Source organism: Oenanthe melanoleuca, chromosome 1 (assembly GCF_029582105.1).
Source record: "Oenanthe melanoleuca isolate GR-GAL-2019-014 chromosome 1, OMel1.0, whole genome shotgun sequence".
NCBI classification, from domain to species: domain Eukaryota; kingdom Metazoa; phylum Chordata; class Aves; order Passeriformes; family Muscicapidae; genus Oenanthe; species Oenanthe melanoleuca.
This window is the reverse complement of record NC_079333.1, coordinates 34,927,864-34,945,409: the sequence shown is the minus strand read 5'-3', so window position 1 is coordinate 34,945,409 and position 17,546 is coordinate 34,927,864. Positions and strand designations below refer to the sequence as shown.

Genomic DNA, 17,546 nt, shown 5'->3' with positions numbered 1-17,546 from the left:
AATAAAATAAAAAATATAAAATAAAATAAAACAATAAAATAAAAATAAAATAAAATAAAATAAATAAAAATAAATAAAATAAAAATAAAATAAATAAAAATAAATAAAATTAAAATAAAATAAAATAAATAAAAATAAATAAAATAAAATAAATAAAAATAAATAAAATAAAATAAAATAAAATAAAACAATAAAATAAAAATAAAATAAAATAAAATAAATAAAAATAAATAAAATAAAAATAAAATAAATAAAAATAAATAAAATTAAAATAAAATAAAATAAATAAAAATAAATAAAATAAAATAAATAAAAATAAATAAAATAAAATAAAATAAAATAAAATAAAATAAAATAAAATAAAATAAAATAAAATAAAATAAAATAAAATAAAATAAAATAAAATAAAATAAAAAGCGCTGAAGCGCTACGCGCCTGCGCGCCGCCCGCCCGCCCGGGCCGTTGCCCGAAGCTTCGTGAAGATTCCGGCAGGCCCGGCCCGGCCCTTTCCGCCGCGGGACTGCCCCGCCCCGGAGCTGCTGCCCGGCTTCCTTCCTTCCTTCCCTCTTCCTTCCGCCGGGCTCCGCTCTCCCGTGCGGCGGCCAAGGGGTGCCGGGGCCATGTCGCTGCTGTGCTACAACCGGGGCTGCGGGCAGCGCTTCGACCCCGAGAACAACACGGAGGGTGAGAGCGGCGGAGGGGCCGGGGCTTGCGGGGCGGTGTCACCCGGGACACGCGTGAGGGGCCGGCGCTGTCATGGTGCCGGAGGTTCGCAGGGCCGGCACTGGCTTGTCTGCTGAGGGCCTCTGGGGGTGCTGCGTTCATGGCAGTTACCAGCGGCTTTTTGGGTGTTAGTTTGTTTTTCCTTTTTTTTTTTTTTTTTTTTTTACTTCAAGTGTGTGGACTTGCAGCAGATAATCAAATGTGCCCGAATGGCACACGTGTGTCTGCTTTTCCAGGTGCCGGAGCGCTTGCAGTGCTCCTCCTGTGTGTGCTGGGATTCCTGGTGAAACGTATTTAGAGCTCGGTCGTTTGGGGTTTGGTAATTCCGCAGGGACTGCTGAAGGGTGATCTGAGTTTTCAGAAAGCTCGCTCTCACCTGGTTCATAAAGTAACTCTGTTGGTTGCATTTCTAGCATGCCCTCTTTGTGTTAATGTAGTTTTTAGCAACCCCCAGGGTTAGAAGTAGTAACATGTTCTAGCCTGTGCCTTTTCCATTGCAATAAAGAGTGTTTGTTTTTCTGAGCTACGTGTTTGTGCATAGACAGGGGCAACATATTGTAGGATTTGATGATGTTAGTGACATCAGAAGCAGGCACATTTGTGGAATACTTACATTTAGTGATCTCTTCCACCCCCATCCCCTACACCCCTTTGCCCAAATGGCAAAGCAGAGAAGGGCATTTATTGTTAGTTAAAAAAAAAAAAAAAAAAAAAAAGAAAATAGAGAGAGAAATCCTATTAGGATTTGTGACCAGTACTCATTATAAAAGTAACACTTCTTTATGGTTTGTGTGATCAAGCTGTAGTAAACTAGGTCAGGTTGGCATGGCCATATGCTGACTCTGTGGTGCTTGGATTGGGGAAAACAATTCATGATGTGAAATTTGTTTCAGTAAGTGGCTGGTACATGTAGTGGAATCACTGTGTCCTAGACTAAGCAGTTCTGAAGGTAAGTGTAATTATTCACAGATCACTACAAAGAACCAGGTTTTGCATTTGGGTAACCTCTACAAATTTCTACTTTGACAATTTAATAAAAGGACTAATAAAGTGCTTTAAAGATGTAGCTGTAAGGTGATAAAGTGTGTCCTCAGTAGGATCAGTTTGGCAATGAAATTGACATCAAAAAAGCTCCAAACAAACAAAACCTGACAAATTGTGGTATTTATGTCTCCAAAAATTATCTGAGGGTTAGAGAAAATAGCTTTGAAATACTTTGGCCTTCCTGGTATAGGAAAGGAATTAACTGCAGTGAAGAGGTAACTTGAAAAAGTGAAAACATAGAATAGCAACCAAAGGCTGCAGCAACCTGATCTCATACAAATCAGAGCTAGAATATGCTTCTATCTGCTTGTATGCTAATTTCCCAGTTTTCCCTGCCCAGTGTGAGAAGAGGTCCCTCGTGTCAGACAGGAGCTGTTGGACTCGGTGTGAGTGCAGAGGAGCTGCTGTTTGCCTGTCCTCTGGCAGGGACAGTGGTCAGGCTGCTCAGGGGACAGATCCTGCTGGCTGTGCTGAGGCACTGCAGAGATGGTTCTCCTGGCATCCTCTCTCCTGGAGCACACGGGGCCCTCAGGAGGCAGCAGCCAAGTGGGATGTCATTTGCTCCACGGTGGGCCTGCTGCAGAGCAGGCTCCAGGGAGCAAGGAAAAAGGATTGCCCTTGGGCAGATGGAGGAGCAGGCACTTGTCTGTGCCTGCCTTGGGCTGGAGTGCAGCCACCCCTGAGCTGGTTGATTGTGAGATGGTTCTGGTCTCTAGAACGGTTGCTGTTACTGACAGCATCTCTCTAGTGGAGGATTACAAATACTCATTTAAGTCTTCTGACTCAGAAATAATCTTTGATACAAAACAGAGTTTATTTTTACTCTCACGATGCTTCTAATGACATACTTTCATACTTCTGGGAAAGAATAACCTCTACTTTTATTTTCTATTTGATTTAACAGTGAAATCCTGATCTCTATGCAAAATAACAATTTTTTTTCCTTTTTAATTTTCCTGTGAGTTTTAGCAGCATTAGCTTTTCATCCTGAAGCTGAAGGAATTGATAGAGGTTTATAGATATATTTGTAAGTCTTGCTGAAGGACTTATGTCCCAAAATATGTGCATTTTGAGTTAAGATGGGAACTGATATCTCTTAGACTGTATTAGTACTTTACTTAGGCACTGAATATAAAATAAAAGCGTATAATGCAAGGTTTCTTTAAAAAAATCTACATATTTATAAAGATGATTACAACAAGCAAGTTTGGGTTGGGTTTTTGCCTATTAAATATCTATAGGAAGATTGCTAATGAAGTTATTTATCACTTTTTTCTTTTGCTTCCTATTCCGTGAATTGTTACTGTTTGTGTCACTTTTAATTTTAAATGTTTCTAATTTTGTTTTAAAGGGTAGAAAATAGTGTTTAGAGTCAAGTCAGTAAAATACTGTTCATGCAGTAAATGTCAGTGAGAAGTTTTATAATCAGCAGTTTTATCACGTGAAAGGAATACAAGTAAAAGAGAACAGCTGTGTAGTGCTGATAAACATCTGTGAGTACAAACACTTTCATTAGTGGAGGTTGTGTTCCAGTGTAATGTTTGTACAGAATCTATTAGTAATAAAGAGTATTGACATGTTAGAATGTCAATAGAATAGAATGTGCATGTGGAAGACTAACCTTTGGGTTCAGGTCCTTAGGTGGTTTAGGGTACTACAAACATTGAAAAAAGAACATTGTAATTATGGTTAAAATCATGAAGTCATGATTTGCATTAAGAGACTTTTTTTAACAGAATACTTCTTGATAGAAAGCTCTGATCAGGTTCAAATAGAAGTATTTGAAGTTGCAAATCAGTATTTTCTATCTGTCAAGTAGCCATGGGCACACTTCCTAACTTCTGCAAAACTACTATTATTGTCCTTATTATCATTATAATAAGTATAATCATTATTACCTCTAAGACCTGATTACTGATGAAGGCTGGGGATGGTCCATACAAAGTTTACTTGCTCCACGTGAAAGTAGTAGTTTGTCTTAGATATCTTCTTTCTAGTTTGTGTTGTATAATACTTAAGAAGAAAGACCTGATTATTTATGTCTAATATATGCACTCAGCTTTTTTTGTGGAATCTGGATTTTTCTGAGTAATTATGTGTACTTGGGGAAGTGGGGCAGCTCATGGCATACATGAATTGCAAACGTGACATTTTTGCTGGGTTTGTAAACATATGAATAAAGATTCTTGGTATGCCTTAATATTAATAATAATCATTTGTCTTCTAGGTTCATGCACATACCATCCAGGTGTGCCTGTTTTTCATGATGCTCTGAAAGTAAGTATGCAGCTGTCCTTTTAAGTATTATCTTTTTGTTTTTTCATCTTTTTAATTCTAGATTTTTCAGTGTTGAAGACTGATGTTCAGCCTATCATGAACAACCCCATGAAATTAGAAAAGCACAGTTACTCATTTCCTGAAAAAGAAATTAAAAACTCCACTCATATGGTCTAAATGCCATGCAGGTCTAGATGACTTTTTTTTTCCTGTTGATTGACTGACTTTAGGTCTCTCAGCAGTTTAATCAGGTCCTCTAAATAGGACTATGGAGCCATTCAGAGGTTTCATACTCTTTCAGTTAATTAACCTGTTTGGAATTTAGAGCAGCTGCTTGTGGTCTAATGTGACCAGGGCACTAATGTGTATGTGACATTTGTCTGCTGTAAAAAACAGTCATGTTCATTTAATCTGCCAAATGAAGATGTTGGTTAAATTGGGGCTGGTCACCCATGCCTCTTATGCAGCTGTCCAGGATTCTTGGGCTCCATCTTCAGTGATCAATTAAATATACCTGTGACAGGTCTCCCTCCAGTGCTTAGGCCAACTGCACAGCCCGTCCTTGGTTCTGTGCTAAACTGTTTGCCCTCTTCAGGGTCTACTGGATGCATACAAAGTGCTGACATGGAATCATTTGAGACACAACTGCTGAAACAGTACTGGAAATCATTCTAATAATTTAATTGTGTGTAGTCAGAAATCTGGTGTCCAAAAATGGAGCCTGGCACTTTATTAATATCAATGTAGCCTAAGTGCCTTTTCTTAGAACACTAGACTGCTGTTTAGCTGAGCTTTGGGGGGTGTGAGTGTTTTGAGGTTTTTTTTTTGGTACTTAGGAACTACTTCTACTGGAAATGCATCTCATCCCAGCAATGTGATGTCTTTTGGCCTTGTGAAAGCTTCTGCATTTCTGCTGGGCAGTGTGTTTGCTGTGAGCTGTTGTTTATATTGCAGTACCTGACTCTGGAATTGGCCATTGTATGCTATGGTCAAATTGGGACAAATACTCTTAGATCAAATACTGTACAGTTCCTTAGAATATGGTAACTGTTTTTTGTACAAAACTATAGCTGTACTCAGAGCACAGTACAAAATCAAAAAAACTTACGTTTACTCCCTTTCATATTCACTGTTTATAAACAATACCACTTTCCCTCTTCTTCTTATTCTTCCTCTTGACCTAATTAAAAAATGATCATAATTGCAAATAAGCAGTATTCTTCCTGCTGTAAGTTCTAGATAATCTAGGTTGGCAGGATGAACCTTTTGTCTCCTCTCTTTGTGGAAATGGTTAATATTTTGAGGGTATTTTAGAACCACCTACCTAGCACCCATTGTATTGCACCACTTAAGCTTTGAAAGCGGTGGTGCATTAGTCAAACTGTTGCCACTAATAAGGTTCTTTGAGTTCTAAGATATATTATTCACAGTGGCAAGGCAATTTGCTCTAAAATTGAATTTCTGGTTTATATAATAAAAAGTGCTCTTGATTGATGTAGTTGGATAGCTGTGCAATGCACACATTCAGCTCTGTTGGTGGGAAATAAGCAATTGAAACATTTTAGTGGTTCTCAAGAAAAAGAAAAAATCCCTGTCATTTTTGGAAGAGGGCCTGTGCATTGGGCCACAGGTGAGCCTGGTCTCAGGTGTAGTATTTGTTTGTTTTGCTTACATGTTACTTTGAGATGAAGTAACATTTCTATTTTCTGCTGTACAGAGTTGACATCTAACTTGTCATGGAAGTATTGCCTCACATTTACTGAACTTTCTGATTAAGGCAGCATCAGCAAACTAGAGGACTTCTCTGGCTTTTAAAAATGCTGATGATAATATTGTCCACAGAAGGGAAGAAAGCAATTGCTAATTTTGATGTGCCACATCTTTTAAAGGAATATAATAAATATTTTGCTTTTTTTTAAGCTGTTGTCAAGTCTGGTAGTCATGCCTGTGTTATTTCTATTCCAAATGCTTATAGGGCTGGTCATGTTGTAAGAGGAGAACAACAGACTTTTCTGACTTCTTAAGCATTGCGGTATGTACTCATGATTATTTACAATTTTTATACTTGTCTAGTGAAAGTGATTAATATTAAATGCTGCATGTTCTTACATGTTTTAAATTTGCCTGCTTCTGTTAAAACTGTCATAATTATTGTGTACTCTATTTTTCTTCATACAATGCTGAAGTCAAGGCTCATTTTCAAGCTTTAATTATTAAAATTATGAAAATAAGTTTTGATAGAGCTACTTGCTAATAAATAAGGGTGGTCAATATTTATTGCTGCTTTGCATGACTACAAAAAAAGTATGCATTTTTCTTTTAACTTACATCCAAAATGAGAGTATTTTCCAATTTAGTGGCAGGGTTTCTTTGCAGCCAGTGTTTAGAATGGGCTAAAGAAGAAGATGGTGCTTAAGAAATGATTCAAGAAAATTTGTTGCAGTTTTTGTGAATTGTTAATTCATACAAACTACACTGCATTTATATATCAATAACAATGTATGCTTTCCACAATAGGGCTGCACAAAGGGTCTCCATAACAGCGAGAAACCTCCTGAACCTGTTAAACCAGAAGTCAAAACTACCTCTGAACGAAAGGAGCTAGCTGAACTGAAACCCAAATTTCAAGAACACATAATTCAGGCACCAAAACCATTGGAAACAATTAAGAGGCCAAGGTACAGTATATGAAACTTAAGGTTTTCCAAATTTGTAGTCAGTTGGCCAAGTTAAAACTTGCTTGGTTATTCAGTGTTGTGCATTTCATATAGTGTAAAAATTCTGAAATTAACCTTAGAGAGGACCTTGGTTTTGGTAGCAGTGATGAGCTTCAAAATATAAGAAGAGAATTCTGGTTATGACAAAGAAGTACTTGATCTTTCAGCACTTGGATCCACAAGAAACAAAAATTGAAGTCTATAACCCTATAGCTTAAAATGCCACTAGAAGCTGTGTTAAGTGTTTTAAACAGCAATAAAAATAATTTGGGGGTGCTTGTATTTAGATGCCTTAGTATCTCTGATTTATTTTTTGTATTTAGGATTTCTAGTTGAAAGCCAAGACTGCCTTCTAAGTTTCTAGTCTGTTTTTTTCATAAACAGTAAGGATTGGCATTTACAAATGTAGTTTGTTTGTTGAAGGCAGGTTTAAAAGGAAGAGGCTTGTAGGAAGATTAAAAGTTACTACTTTGTCTTCTGTTAATTCTTTTTCATAAAGTAGGCTGACACTAATACATGGACTTTTTTAGCCCAGATGAGCCAATGACAAATCTGCAGCTGAAAGTGTCAGCTTCCTTGAAGCAAGCTCTCGATAAACTGAAACTGTCATCAGAAAACGAAGGGAGAAAAGGTAAGGAGGCAGGGAAATTAAGTAGGTATGTGATGCTAAGTGTCACACAAATAAATGAAATGCTGATCTTGTCATTTCTGAAGTGATAGTTTCATGTAATTGTTCTTTTTCTTAATAATCTGGGAAATGCCTTCCAGTCCAGGGAGTGATGATTGAAGTTCAGATGTGGATAACAGGGAGACTTGGTTGTCAGGAGCAGTACATTGTCCTTAGCATTATTTGAACTGTGTCTTTTCTGAGATTTCCTAGTTAGAGTGGACATAATGGGAAATACCTATTTCTGAATATGTAACTGGCAGAGTTACCAAGAAATGAACTTTACTCCCTATTGTTGCAGAGACAGTATCATATAAAGCCTTCATAAATCTTAGAAATTCCTCCAAAAACTAGTTGGTTCTCCCTTGTCGTTTTTCTCTTTTTCCTTCCCACATATTATTTGGAATTTGGTTCCAGAACTACGCTGATCCTTAAGAAACTTTATAACTTCAACCTACGCTTAGGGCTATTTTATGCTCTTTTGTTCTTGTGCCAAACTAATTTAGCACTTCTTTCTCCATGGTATCCAAATTATTTCCTTATGTGTATTTATAGACAACAGTTGAAGCCTTTTACATTCGTAGTTTTACAAAAGTGAACAAGTTGAATGATTGTTCACTTCTCCTTTGATTGTAATGATATTCTTCATCTTTTTTTATTTACCCCACTTAAAATGTGTAAAGATATAGAGCCTAGAATTTGATGCGTAGGTAATACAGCTTTTTGAATGTTTCATTGTACCTCTCTGGCAGATTTCAATGTCAGGCAGAAAATAGAAGCTTGAAGAGGGAGGTTTTTCTAAACTCCTCCTTGGCTCATTTTAATTCTTAATAAAAGCAAAATGTTCAGTAGATTATACAATTCATTTGCTATTTTCATAATATTTTGTTTTCAGATGAAGATAGTGATGAAATCAAGATTGGGACGGCATGTAAAAATGCAGGCTGTTCGAAAGTAAGTGGTTCAGTTGTACTCTAAATCCAGCTGCTCATCTCTTAAGTGAGCAGTTTTTGTTCTTTATGTACTACAAGTTTATTTGCAAAAGGCACAAGGTCCGTTGGGTTTTACAAATACAGATAACACGCTTTTGTATAGACAAATGTGAGTTGTGTGCAGAAAGTCAAAGTTGTTTTTTTTTTTTTAAACCTATCATGAACTTCTTATTAGTAAGCTTGTGAAATCCATGGTTCTAATGTATTTTAACTTAACATATTAAATATAATATTGGTGAGAGATGGCTTATTGATAACACTTGAGTTGCTCTTGATAATCTGTGTACAGATAGAAGCATCTACAGATCTTAGTTAATGCTTCCTGCAAGAAAATTTTAAAAGTCGGTGTTTTAACGCTTCTAGCACCAAAATTAGTCATTGTATTACATAGTCATTTAAAGTGAAAGGTGACACATTTGCATTGTGCAAAATGAGACAGTAAGATTTAAATAGCTATTTTACCTGACAGATTTGAATTATCTACTGAAGCTCTGGTGGGAGGAGAACTTTGGCAGTCTTTGTGTTGGGAAGAACTGACCTGATATTCAGTGGCTAAGTTGTATATTGCTTATTTTTCTTTCTTTTGAGAATCCATGTGTTTTATGAATGATGAATTTAAATGATTTTCAAGTTAAGTTCTTGTTTTCTCTGAATGCTCAGAGCATTTTAAAGACAGAAATCCGAGGATCTGCTGTGACCTTTATGAGCACAGATGGTGTCACCGTTGATGTGTGCCATTGAACTAAAACAGAGTAGAGGTTCTTACCTGTGCCAGAGAACCTTCTGTGAAGGAAGGACAAGCATTAGATCTAGATTATTTACCCAAAAACTTTGTCAAACTTTGGCCATTATTTCTGGGTTTTGTTGTTTTATTTTATTTTTTTCCTTACTCCAAGTCCTGTAACAGTAATGCACGTTAAATGCTTTGTCCCACCAGACATACGAAGGACCACACAGCGCAGAAGAAGTATGTATATACCATTCTGGTGTACCTATATTCCATGAAGGGTTAGTATTCAGCTAATTTCCATTTTTTGTACCTATTTTCTGTGAAGGGTTAGTATTCAGTTAACTTCAGGTTTTTTTAACTAGTCTGTTGTGCATTCATGCTTTCTTTGTAGATGTTGCCTTGATTTATTCTGTATTCCCTCTTCAATCAAAAATGGCAGTGCTTAAAGGGGATATACTAAAGTAACAGTAATATTGCATAAAGGAAAGATCTTAAATGTTCACAATAAATAGTGTCCTAAATATTGATTGTTAATTACTTTGCAAACTTTCAAGGATGAAGTATTGGAGCTGTTGTAAAAGAAAAACTTCTGACTTCAATACGTTCTTAGCTCAAGAAGGCTGCACAAGAGGAACACACGTATGGACTAAAAAGGATGCAGTAAGTAGCATTAAGATTGCATTCTGAATTTTGAATACTGAAATGTAGCTTGTGGCTTGATTATTACTGTAGCTGAGCTGTTACAGATCACTCCCTCTGACATAAGGTGGAGGATACTATGCACAGCTGGACAACTGAGAAATGGAGTGAAGTAGTCTGTGGTACAGGTGTACTTGACTCTCTAAGAAAATTATAGAATATAATAATGAGCCAAAACACTTGAAAAACATTATTTGGTCACACCATGGACATAGGTGAACACAAAGTTCTTGTTACGAATATATCGTCTGTTGCTGAGGCAAAATGTGTTTGACTCTGGAAACATCAGGACTGTTTAACAGAAGAAAATAAAGATATGAAAAGTGTAGTTTTGTTACCTCTTTCTAGAGCAATTACTTCTCAAATCCTTTACTTCCTCTAAATCCTATAATTGCTGCTTGCTTTGAAGATTTGTATTTTTGTTCAATAATTATTTGCAAGTGCAGAAAGTAGAGATTAGGCTCATGACTTGATTTTTTTTTTTAAAGTGTATAAAGAAAGTAAAGAATTTACCTGCATTTAAAGAAACCATGTGTATATTAATTGTGTATTGAGATAATGGGTTTCTATCCAGCAAGGGGGTTCTTTACTTAAGCTTTTTGTTTTTATTTTGAGGGTTTTTTCACAGTTTTCATTTTCTGCATCAGAGAACAGAGGGTAATAAATATTTTTTGCAGGAATATGAAGCATTCTTGGTGTCATGGCATTCTTTCTCTTCAGTCAGTTCCTTTCTGTAACCTGCTGGCTAACTGTGATCTTGGAAAGGAAGCTGATCCACAAAGTAACTTTTTTTGTTGTAGTTTGAGAGGGAGATACTGAAATACTTAATAGAAGGAGTTGCAAGTGGAGTCTTGCAGTCTCCTGTGAAGATGAAATATAGTCCTTTATTAGATATGCTAATTGGCTGTTAAAAAAAGTCCTGGACGTTTATGCTGTTAATCTTGTAAAAAAATGTTCTAATGTAATTCTAAGATTTTTCTTTTCCTGTACCTTTTTCCTTATATAGGGTACAAAAGTAGTTCCATGCAGACATGATTGGCACCAGACTGGAGGAGAAGTGACTATTTCTGTATATGCTAAAAACTCTGTCCCTGATCTGAGCTACGTAGAAGCTAATAGCACAATGGTGAGCCCCTACCTTAAGATCAGCAACTTGAACTTAGGAAAATATGCTCAGCTTTATTTACAAGGCAGAGATAGCATAAGACTCTTTTTTGAGTAACTGCTTTCCCTTGGCATTTGTGTTTGTTCAAGTATGTATAGCTTTTTCTCTGCCTTCTGTTTGGACATCTGCACTTTCATGTGTGGGGTTTTTTAAAAGCAGCAAATACAGTATGCGAAAAAAAAAATTAATTTGACTTCCATAATTAAAACCCAAATGTGATGGGTTTGCATCAGTGTATGTATAAATAATTACAGATTCAGCATTTAGTTGCATGACTTGATGTAATTTGATACCATTCTTCATCGTGTGCTATTTCACAGCTGCTAATATTAAACAAGTGTTAAAATGCTTCTCTGATTTCTTTATCTAAAATGGTAAGCTACCAGTGGTCACTGTTGACTGCAACTGTATCAGAATCTATTAAAATAGATACTCACTTCTGTTTCTGAGGGACAATTTTATCACTTTGGTCATTGTAGGATCCAGGTGCTAACATGGCATATTCTGTTTATACATGCTTAAGGTGTCACATGATAAAATTTTCTTATTTTCTGTTGTTTTTCTTGTTAAGGTAAATATCCATATTGTATTTGAAGGAGAAAAGGAGTTTCATCGCAGCGTGAAATTATGGGGAGTAAGTGTAAAAATACTTTTTCTATTAAAGAGAAATAAACAAAAACCCCAGAAAGAAAACAAAGCATAAGCTTTTAGCTTCTTCACTTTCAGAATGGTTTGGTTTTCCTCATTACTGTTTTTTGAATGAATTTCTATTGCATAGCATTGAGTAATTGCATTTAAATCTGAATAAATTTACCCAGGAGATCCAGTGTGACATCATGTGGGCACTGCTTTGTACAGAAAGTGTCCTTCCACCTTCCTTTCTGATCCCAGCACCATGGTAGTGGTGTTGCAGAAAGCCCTTGCCTACGTGTGTTAGCCAATGTATATTAGATATGCATAGGCATATGTTTATGCCATAAACATTCCATAACTTGGGAATGGGAAACAGCTGATTTTTCAAGATACCAGAGAGATCTCTATCTACCTAAACATCTACTGAAATTCAGTGGTGAGGTGCCTCCGAACTTAATTCCCCAGTGTCTGTCAATCTGTTAAATTGAAGTGTGAAATCCCTTTTCTGTTCCAGGTGATCGATGTAAAGAGGAGTTACGTGAACATGACTGCTACAAAGATCGAGCTCACTATGAGAAAAGCAGAGCCCCTGCTATGGGCAAGTCTGGAGTTACCAGTATCCAACACACAACCAAAACAGGAGAGTTCAGATAAATAACAATTTCAAGAGACAACTTATTTCCCATGATGAAGTGGTGACTTGCTACTGTAATCAAATATTTAACTTTTATATTGATTCCTTTTTTTTTTTTTTTTTTTTTTTAATGCTAGTTCATCTGTTCCCTTCTAGAAAGAAATTTGACGCACAGTAAATGGGGGTATAAACTTGAAAGGGTTACAGTTATTTCTGCTCTTGCTCCCATGGGTGTGTTTGTGCTAGATGAAATGTCTCCATGGGAATTTAGAGTAAAACAGCTATTGCCCTTTGCTTGCAACCTTCCCTGCCGTGCACTGACTATCCCAGTAGATGTGCTCTCTGTTCACAGTGGGTGTCTTTGTTTTTCAGCTGTTCTGTTTAGACTGGATGCATTTGGTAACCTGTGTTAAATTCAACACTGTTATGAAGCATACAGTAATGCAGATAGAAAAATCTGAGTTTGAACTGATTAGCATGCAGTTCCACATCTAGAGTAAAATGTTGCATAAAGAGAAATATGAAGTTGTGCACATGTAGACTTCCGTGTTCTGAAACGAAAGTCTGTTTCAATACCTGTTGGCTATAGAGGGATGAAATGAATAGTATTCCAAGGATTTCAGTACATGCTGATTCCTGCTGTCTTTCATGTATCAAAGCAGATCAGGTTAAAATTTTAAAAAAAGGTGGCAAGAAGGGAATTTTTTTACTGCTTTACATTTGCTATTTGAATAGTTAAATACAAAAGCAAATGGACAGCAAAATGGTTGTATAAATTAGCATTTCAGCTCTGAAGAGTATGCAAACAGCAAACTATTGTAAAATTACCAAAGTGCTGTATATATTTGACAGCCTTTAGAATGTATAGTCTGTCCTATTTTACAAAATTGAAAATCTCAAGACTCTTCTCAAAGTAGGTGGATATGTGTAGTAGGAGAAGCCAGGGCATACTGCAGGTGTCTTGGTAAAACAATTTTCACATAGATGTGTGTATCTCTTGACTCTGATGGTCATCTAAGACCTGTAGTTATATACAGGACAAATCTTCGGAGAAACAACATGCTTTGAAATGTCTGTCTCAAATTGTAATTGTACCTTTGAATCAAAATACTTTAAAAGGATACTGTGTCTTTGCAAGAGACTGTAATTAGAAATCAAGACCTTAGTTTTGTTTTCAGACCATCGGTAAAGGTATGTGGCTAAAAATAGGATAGCTGTAAAAATGAGATTTTTTATCTTTTATCCAAGCAGCAGCACACAGAGTAATGTTGCTTTCTATTTTTGCTTGGAGTAGTTTCTTAATTTTGGCTTGCAGCTGAAATAAAAATGTTTTCATATAAAAGTAATAAAAAATGCACACCGTTATTGATTGTGCCTAATCCTATATATGTAAACAAGGTCTTGTTTGAATGAGGTGAAAAGAGAACCATGTTAAAATGCAAGGATGCTCAGCTGCCAGCCTTGGCAGAACTGGAGTAGTGTCAGGAGAAGCACAGGGTGTAGTAAAGGCATTCTGAAGTGAAATAGAGATTTCTAAGAATCTTGCTGTTTTCCGATAGGTATGATTTGACTTGAGCTCAGACTTCTGTCTCTAACAGTACTTGAAGTCCTACTTCATGCTGAAAGTAATAGGAAATACAGTACCAAAGAAACCATCCCTGAACACCAAGAAAGTAACACTGGTGATACAAACATATATATGTATACATATATAAAATTGTTTTGGTGCTTCTCTACCTTCATTTTAAGATCCTTTGTCCTTGATTACTTAGTTTGAGCATGATTGTATACTCCCTTGGGCCCTTCTAAAAATTTTCAGCTCTTAAGTTCCACTGTATAGATTCTGTTAACTTCTAATAATGCCTTTCTTTTCCTTTTTAAATTTGAAAATATCAAGTACTGTAAAGTGATAGAGTACAAGCTTATAAAACGTGTGCCTGTCACGTGGTCCTCTGAAAACTGAACAGATGTTCTTTGTGTTCTGAACCAACAAGTGGAGTACTTATTAGTATGACACTGAGAACATTAGTGGATTAAAAATTTCTAGATAGCTGTAGCTACTAGCATGCCATCTGTGTTTGTGTGTGCAGAACTCTGAACTTGGACAGCAAAATTAGTAGTGCTTAAATGCCAGGATAAAGTTCTTGTTTAACAAGCAAGTTCAAATGTGTCTATCCATATGGATATATGTCTAAAAACTGTGGAAAACATATATTCACTCAATTTGCATCCTCATGTGCAGGAGGTTTACATAATGTAAAATCCATTTTAAGGAACTACATGGAAAATGGAATTCCTTTGAAAACAGAATTTCTGTTTTTAAATAAGTCGTCTTTTGCCTTAGTGCACTAAACCCTAAATGGAGAGAAACGTGGATGAAGGGGCCATCTGTGTGAATGATGCAGGCTTTGGGATCCTGTTACTACTCGTTACACTCTTTCAAGCTGTGTTCTGCTCGTAGCTTTGTCACCTTGGCCAGAAGTTGGGAGAAAGCTCCTGTAAACATAGTCCCCAGTTTTGCTTTTACTTTTTAGTCATTCTTCCTGCTTTTCTGTTCATACTTTCAGCACAAAACTAAAGATACTTCAGGTGTTCTATAATGACTCTCCCCATCAGTGGCAATACAACTACTTTTAAAACTTACCTATTTTAAAAAGCAAGAAAACAACCCATAAAAATGCCACCAGCTTTGGTCAGGCAAGAATATATAGATTTTGCTATAACAGCATAGTTTCTGTGGCCTGGGATGCTTTTCAAAATAAAAAGATAAACCTTCAGATGGCCTAGACTGCCATAAACCGTCTGTTTAACCGCAGTAATTCTTAGCAGTTTTTTATAACCATATGTCTGCGTCTATCCTGAAGCTGCAAGAGCTGTATCACTCACTGAATTAGTGTGTTTTGAGCAGTTGCTCACAGCAGGCTTCAACACGCCAAAGGTTGATCCTGGTGTTCCATGCAATGACATCTTGACATGCATAGTTGTTAGAAGACACTTTGATTATTTACTATTGGCTTGGCTGTAGCTTTTATTAGTAAATGTGGAGAGAAGGTGAGGCCAACTGTAGTGTACTAAACCAATCATGATTGATACTTTCCCAGAAGGAAGATTTGTCAAGTAAAGTGATTTTTGATCACAGGCTTTCACCTGTCTAATAACATGACACTAAATTGCAAGAATTGAACAAGAATACCTGGTGTTGAACTTATCCTTTTGTCATGCTTTTGGATGTTGTGCTCTTATTTATCAAATTGATTAAGTTGAAGCAGTCTAACTGTATTTTTTTAAATAGGTATTTAAGAGCTGTAATGTGTTTCAGTATGGGTTTACATGTTAAACATGTAGACAAGCATGTTACATGAGTCAGAACCGACTGTCCAGGTGCATATAAAACTTCATCTTCATCATCCATTTTTAATATTAAAAGTTGCATGGGTGTACAAGTTTATGACAGAAATCTTAATATTTTCCCTCATGTATTAGCCCATTTTCTTGTCTAACATAACATATTTCACACCAAACGTTACGTCCCAGGTAGCAAGTGATAGAATGAGAGGAAATGGCCTCAAGGTGTGCCAGGAGAAGTTTAGATTGAATGTTGGGAAAAATTATTTTCATGGAAAGGGTTGTCAGGCATTAGGACAAGCTGCCCAAGAACATAGTGTAGTCGTCATGCCTGGAGGTGTTAAAAAAAAACATGGATATGGCACTTAAGGACATGGCTTAATGGTGAACAGGGTGGTGGTGCTGCCTTGGTGTTGGTGATCTTAGAGGTTTTTCCAATCTTAACAATTCTATCGTCTGTAACAACATTTCTTGGAGGAACTGGAATTTATGTGAATGTTAATACACCACGAAGCACAGGGCTGATCAGCTACTCTGACTCTTAGGTCATACATGGAACTGATACAACTTGACAAAAAAATCTTCCATTGGATGGTATTCTGGATTGTGTACATTATCAAGTCACCATTTCGGTAGTTTAGGAATTAGTTTTATTAGGAATTTTGCCTTGGAAAAAAATGTACCTATTCTACATAATGATGCATTCTTGGCTTGCATTCTTTAAATATGGCATGAGTATTGATTAAATACTGTACCTGTTAATGATCAGTCTTTCCCAGTCTGCTACTAAATTTTTTTACTTCTGTCAGGAGGAAGATCCTTTTTAAAGTAATGAGTTATGTGTCTGGAACACTGTTTTAGGGTGGTAATAATTTTGCCATTCTGAGAGTCTTGAAGAGGAGATGACTTTTCGCATGGCTGTTTAATTCTGTGCATTCCTAAAACTTACACACAGAAATTAATCTCATGTCTTCATGCTCTAGTTTTTTTCTAAATGTATTCAATAAAATTCTTACTACATGCTGGTTGCATTTGGGGTTGGTTTTTGACTCCTTTTGTTGTGGGTGAGAACTTCCCTGTTAGTTTGCAACATAGCTGTTCAAGGAAAATGTATGTGGACATTTCTCACACGTGAGTCTATATAGAAGGGAAACTGCATTGCCAAGGGATTTTTCCCCACCTGTAGTTCATTTCTTTGTTTGTTGCTTTCTAATGCTACAGCCCAGTCAGGATAGGTGAGTTTTGCAGAAATCTGAGTGTGGTTACTGATACGGGGGCCTGTCTTATTCACAGAAATACATCAGTCCCAAGAATTTTGAGTTGCCACAAACTTAGTGGAAATGGAATAATTCCAGATACAGTTCGTAAAGTTGCTGAGGATACTCTTGCTTAGATGTTTGTTTCTGGTTTCTTGGTAAAAGAAGATACTTTCCAAAACCTCTAGCTCAGTGTAGAAAAGGGTTCACCTCTTGAAGCCTTATATCTTCTATGATAATAAATACTTAGTGTTTTCCCAAAGTTTGGGTAGATGTTTTAATCAAAGGGTAACCGAGGTCTTGTCACAGACATTACAAACTAATCTACAGTTAGATGGGTATTAAGCAAAAAAAGAAGCATCCTTTTGAATAAAATATTTTTGTTACGTACTGGAAACAAGTGTTTGAAGCTTTAGTTCCTTGATAAATTTTAATGAAAGCTGCATTGCAACAAAATTCATTTAAAGCTACCTGAAGGCAGATCTCTTACCTTACAATGACCTATGAAATAGTTTTAGTCTAGAAACCTTGTTGTCTGAAATACGATTTAAACCTATGATAAATATTGATACTGCAATATTATTGCTGAATTCCATGCTTGGGAGAAAACTAACCTAATGTGCTTCTAATCTAATGTGCTTAACCTAATTTGTTCTTCCTTAAT

The 17,546-nt window shown here is 36.3% G+C and overlaps 1 protein-coding gene across 1 annotated transcript; it reads left to right on the top strand.

Moving 5' to 3' along the window:
* The first annotated feature begins 453 nt into the window (after positions 1 to 453).
* CHORDC1 (cysteine and histidine rich domain containing 1) lies at positions 454 to 16,657 on the top strand. The gene is made up of 11 exons (XM_056487403.1): positions 454 to 684; positions 3,995 to 4,044; positions 6,020 to 6,076; positions 6,562 to 6,722; positions 7,292 to 7,392; positions 8,324 to 8,382; positions 9,358 to 9,428; positions 9,705 to 9,810; positions 10,856 to 10,975; positions 11,586 to 11,648; positions 12,162 to 16,657. The coding sequence occupies exons 1-11, from the start codon at positions 621 to 623 to the stop codon at positions 12,303 to 12,305; spliced, it is 996 nt and encodes a 331-aa protein (XP_056343378.1). The 5' UTR covers positions 454 to 620; the 3' UTR covers positions 12,306 to 16,657.
* Positions 16,658 to 17,546: the final 889 nt, after the last annotated feature.

Excerpts from the sequence above, each read along its gene's own strand:
- CHORDC1 (XM_056487403.1), top strand. The coding sequence starts at position 621 with ATGTCGCTGCTGTGCTACAACCGGGGCTGCGGGCAGCGCTTCGACCCC. Across the intron at positions 7,393-8,323 it reads AGAAAACGAAGGGAGAAAAG|ATGAAGATAGTGATGAAATC; the intron begins GTAAGGAGGCAG and ends TTTTGTTTTCAG. Across the intron at positions 9,429-9,704 it reads GTACCTATATTCCATGAAGG|GATGAAGTATTGGAGCTGTT; the intron begins GTTAGTATTCAG and ends CAAACTTTCAAG.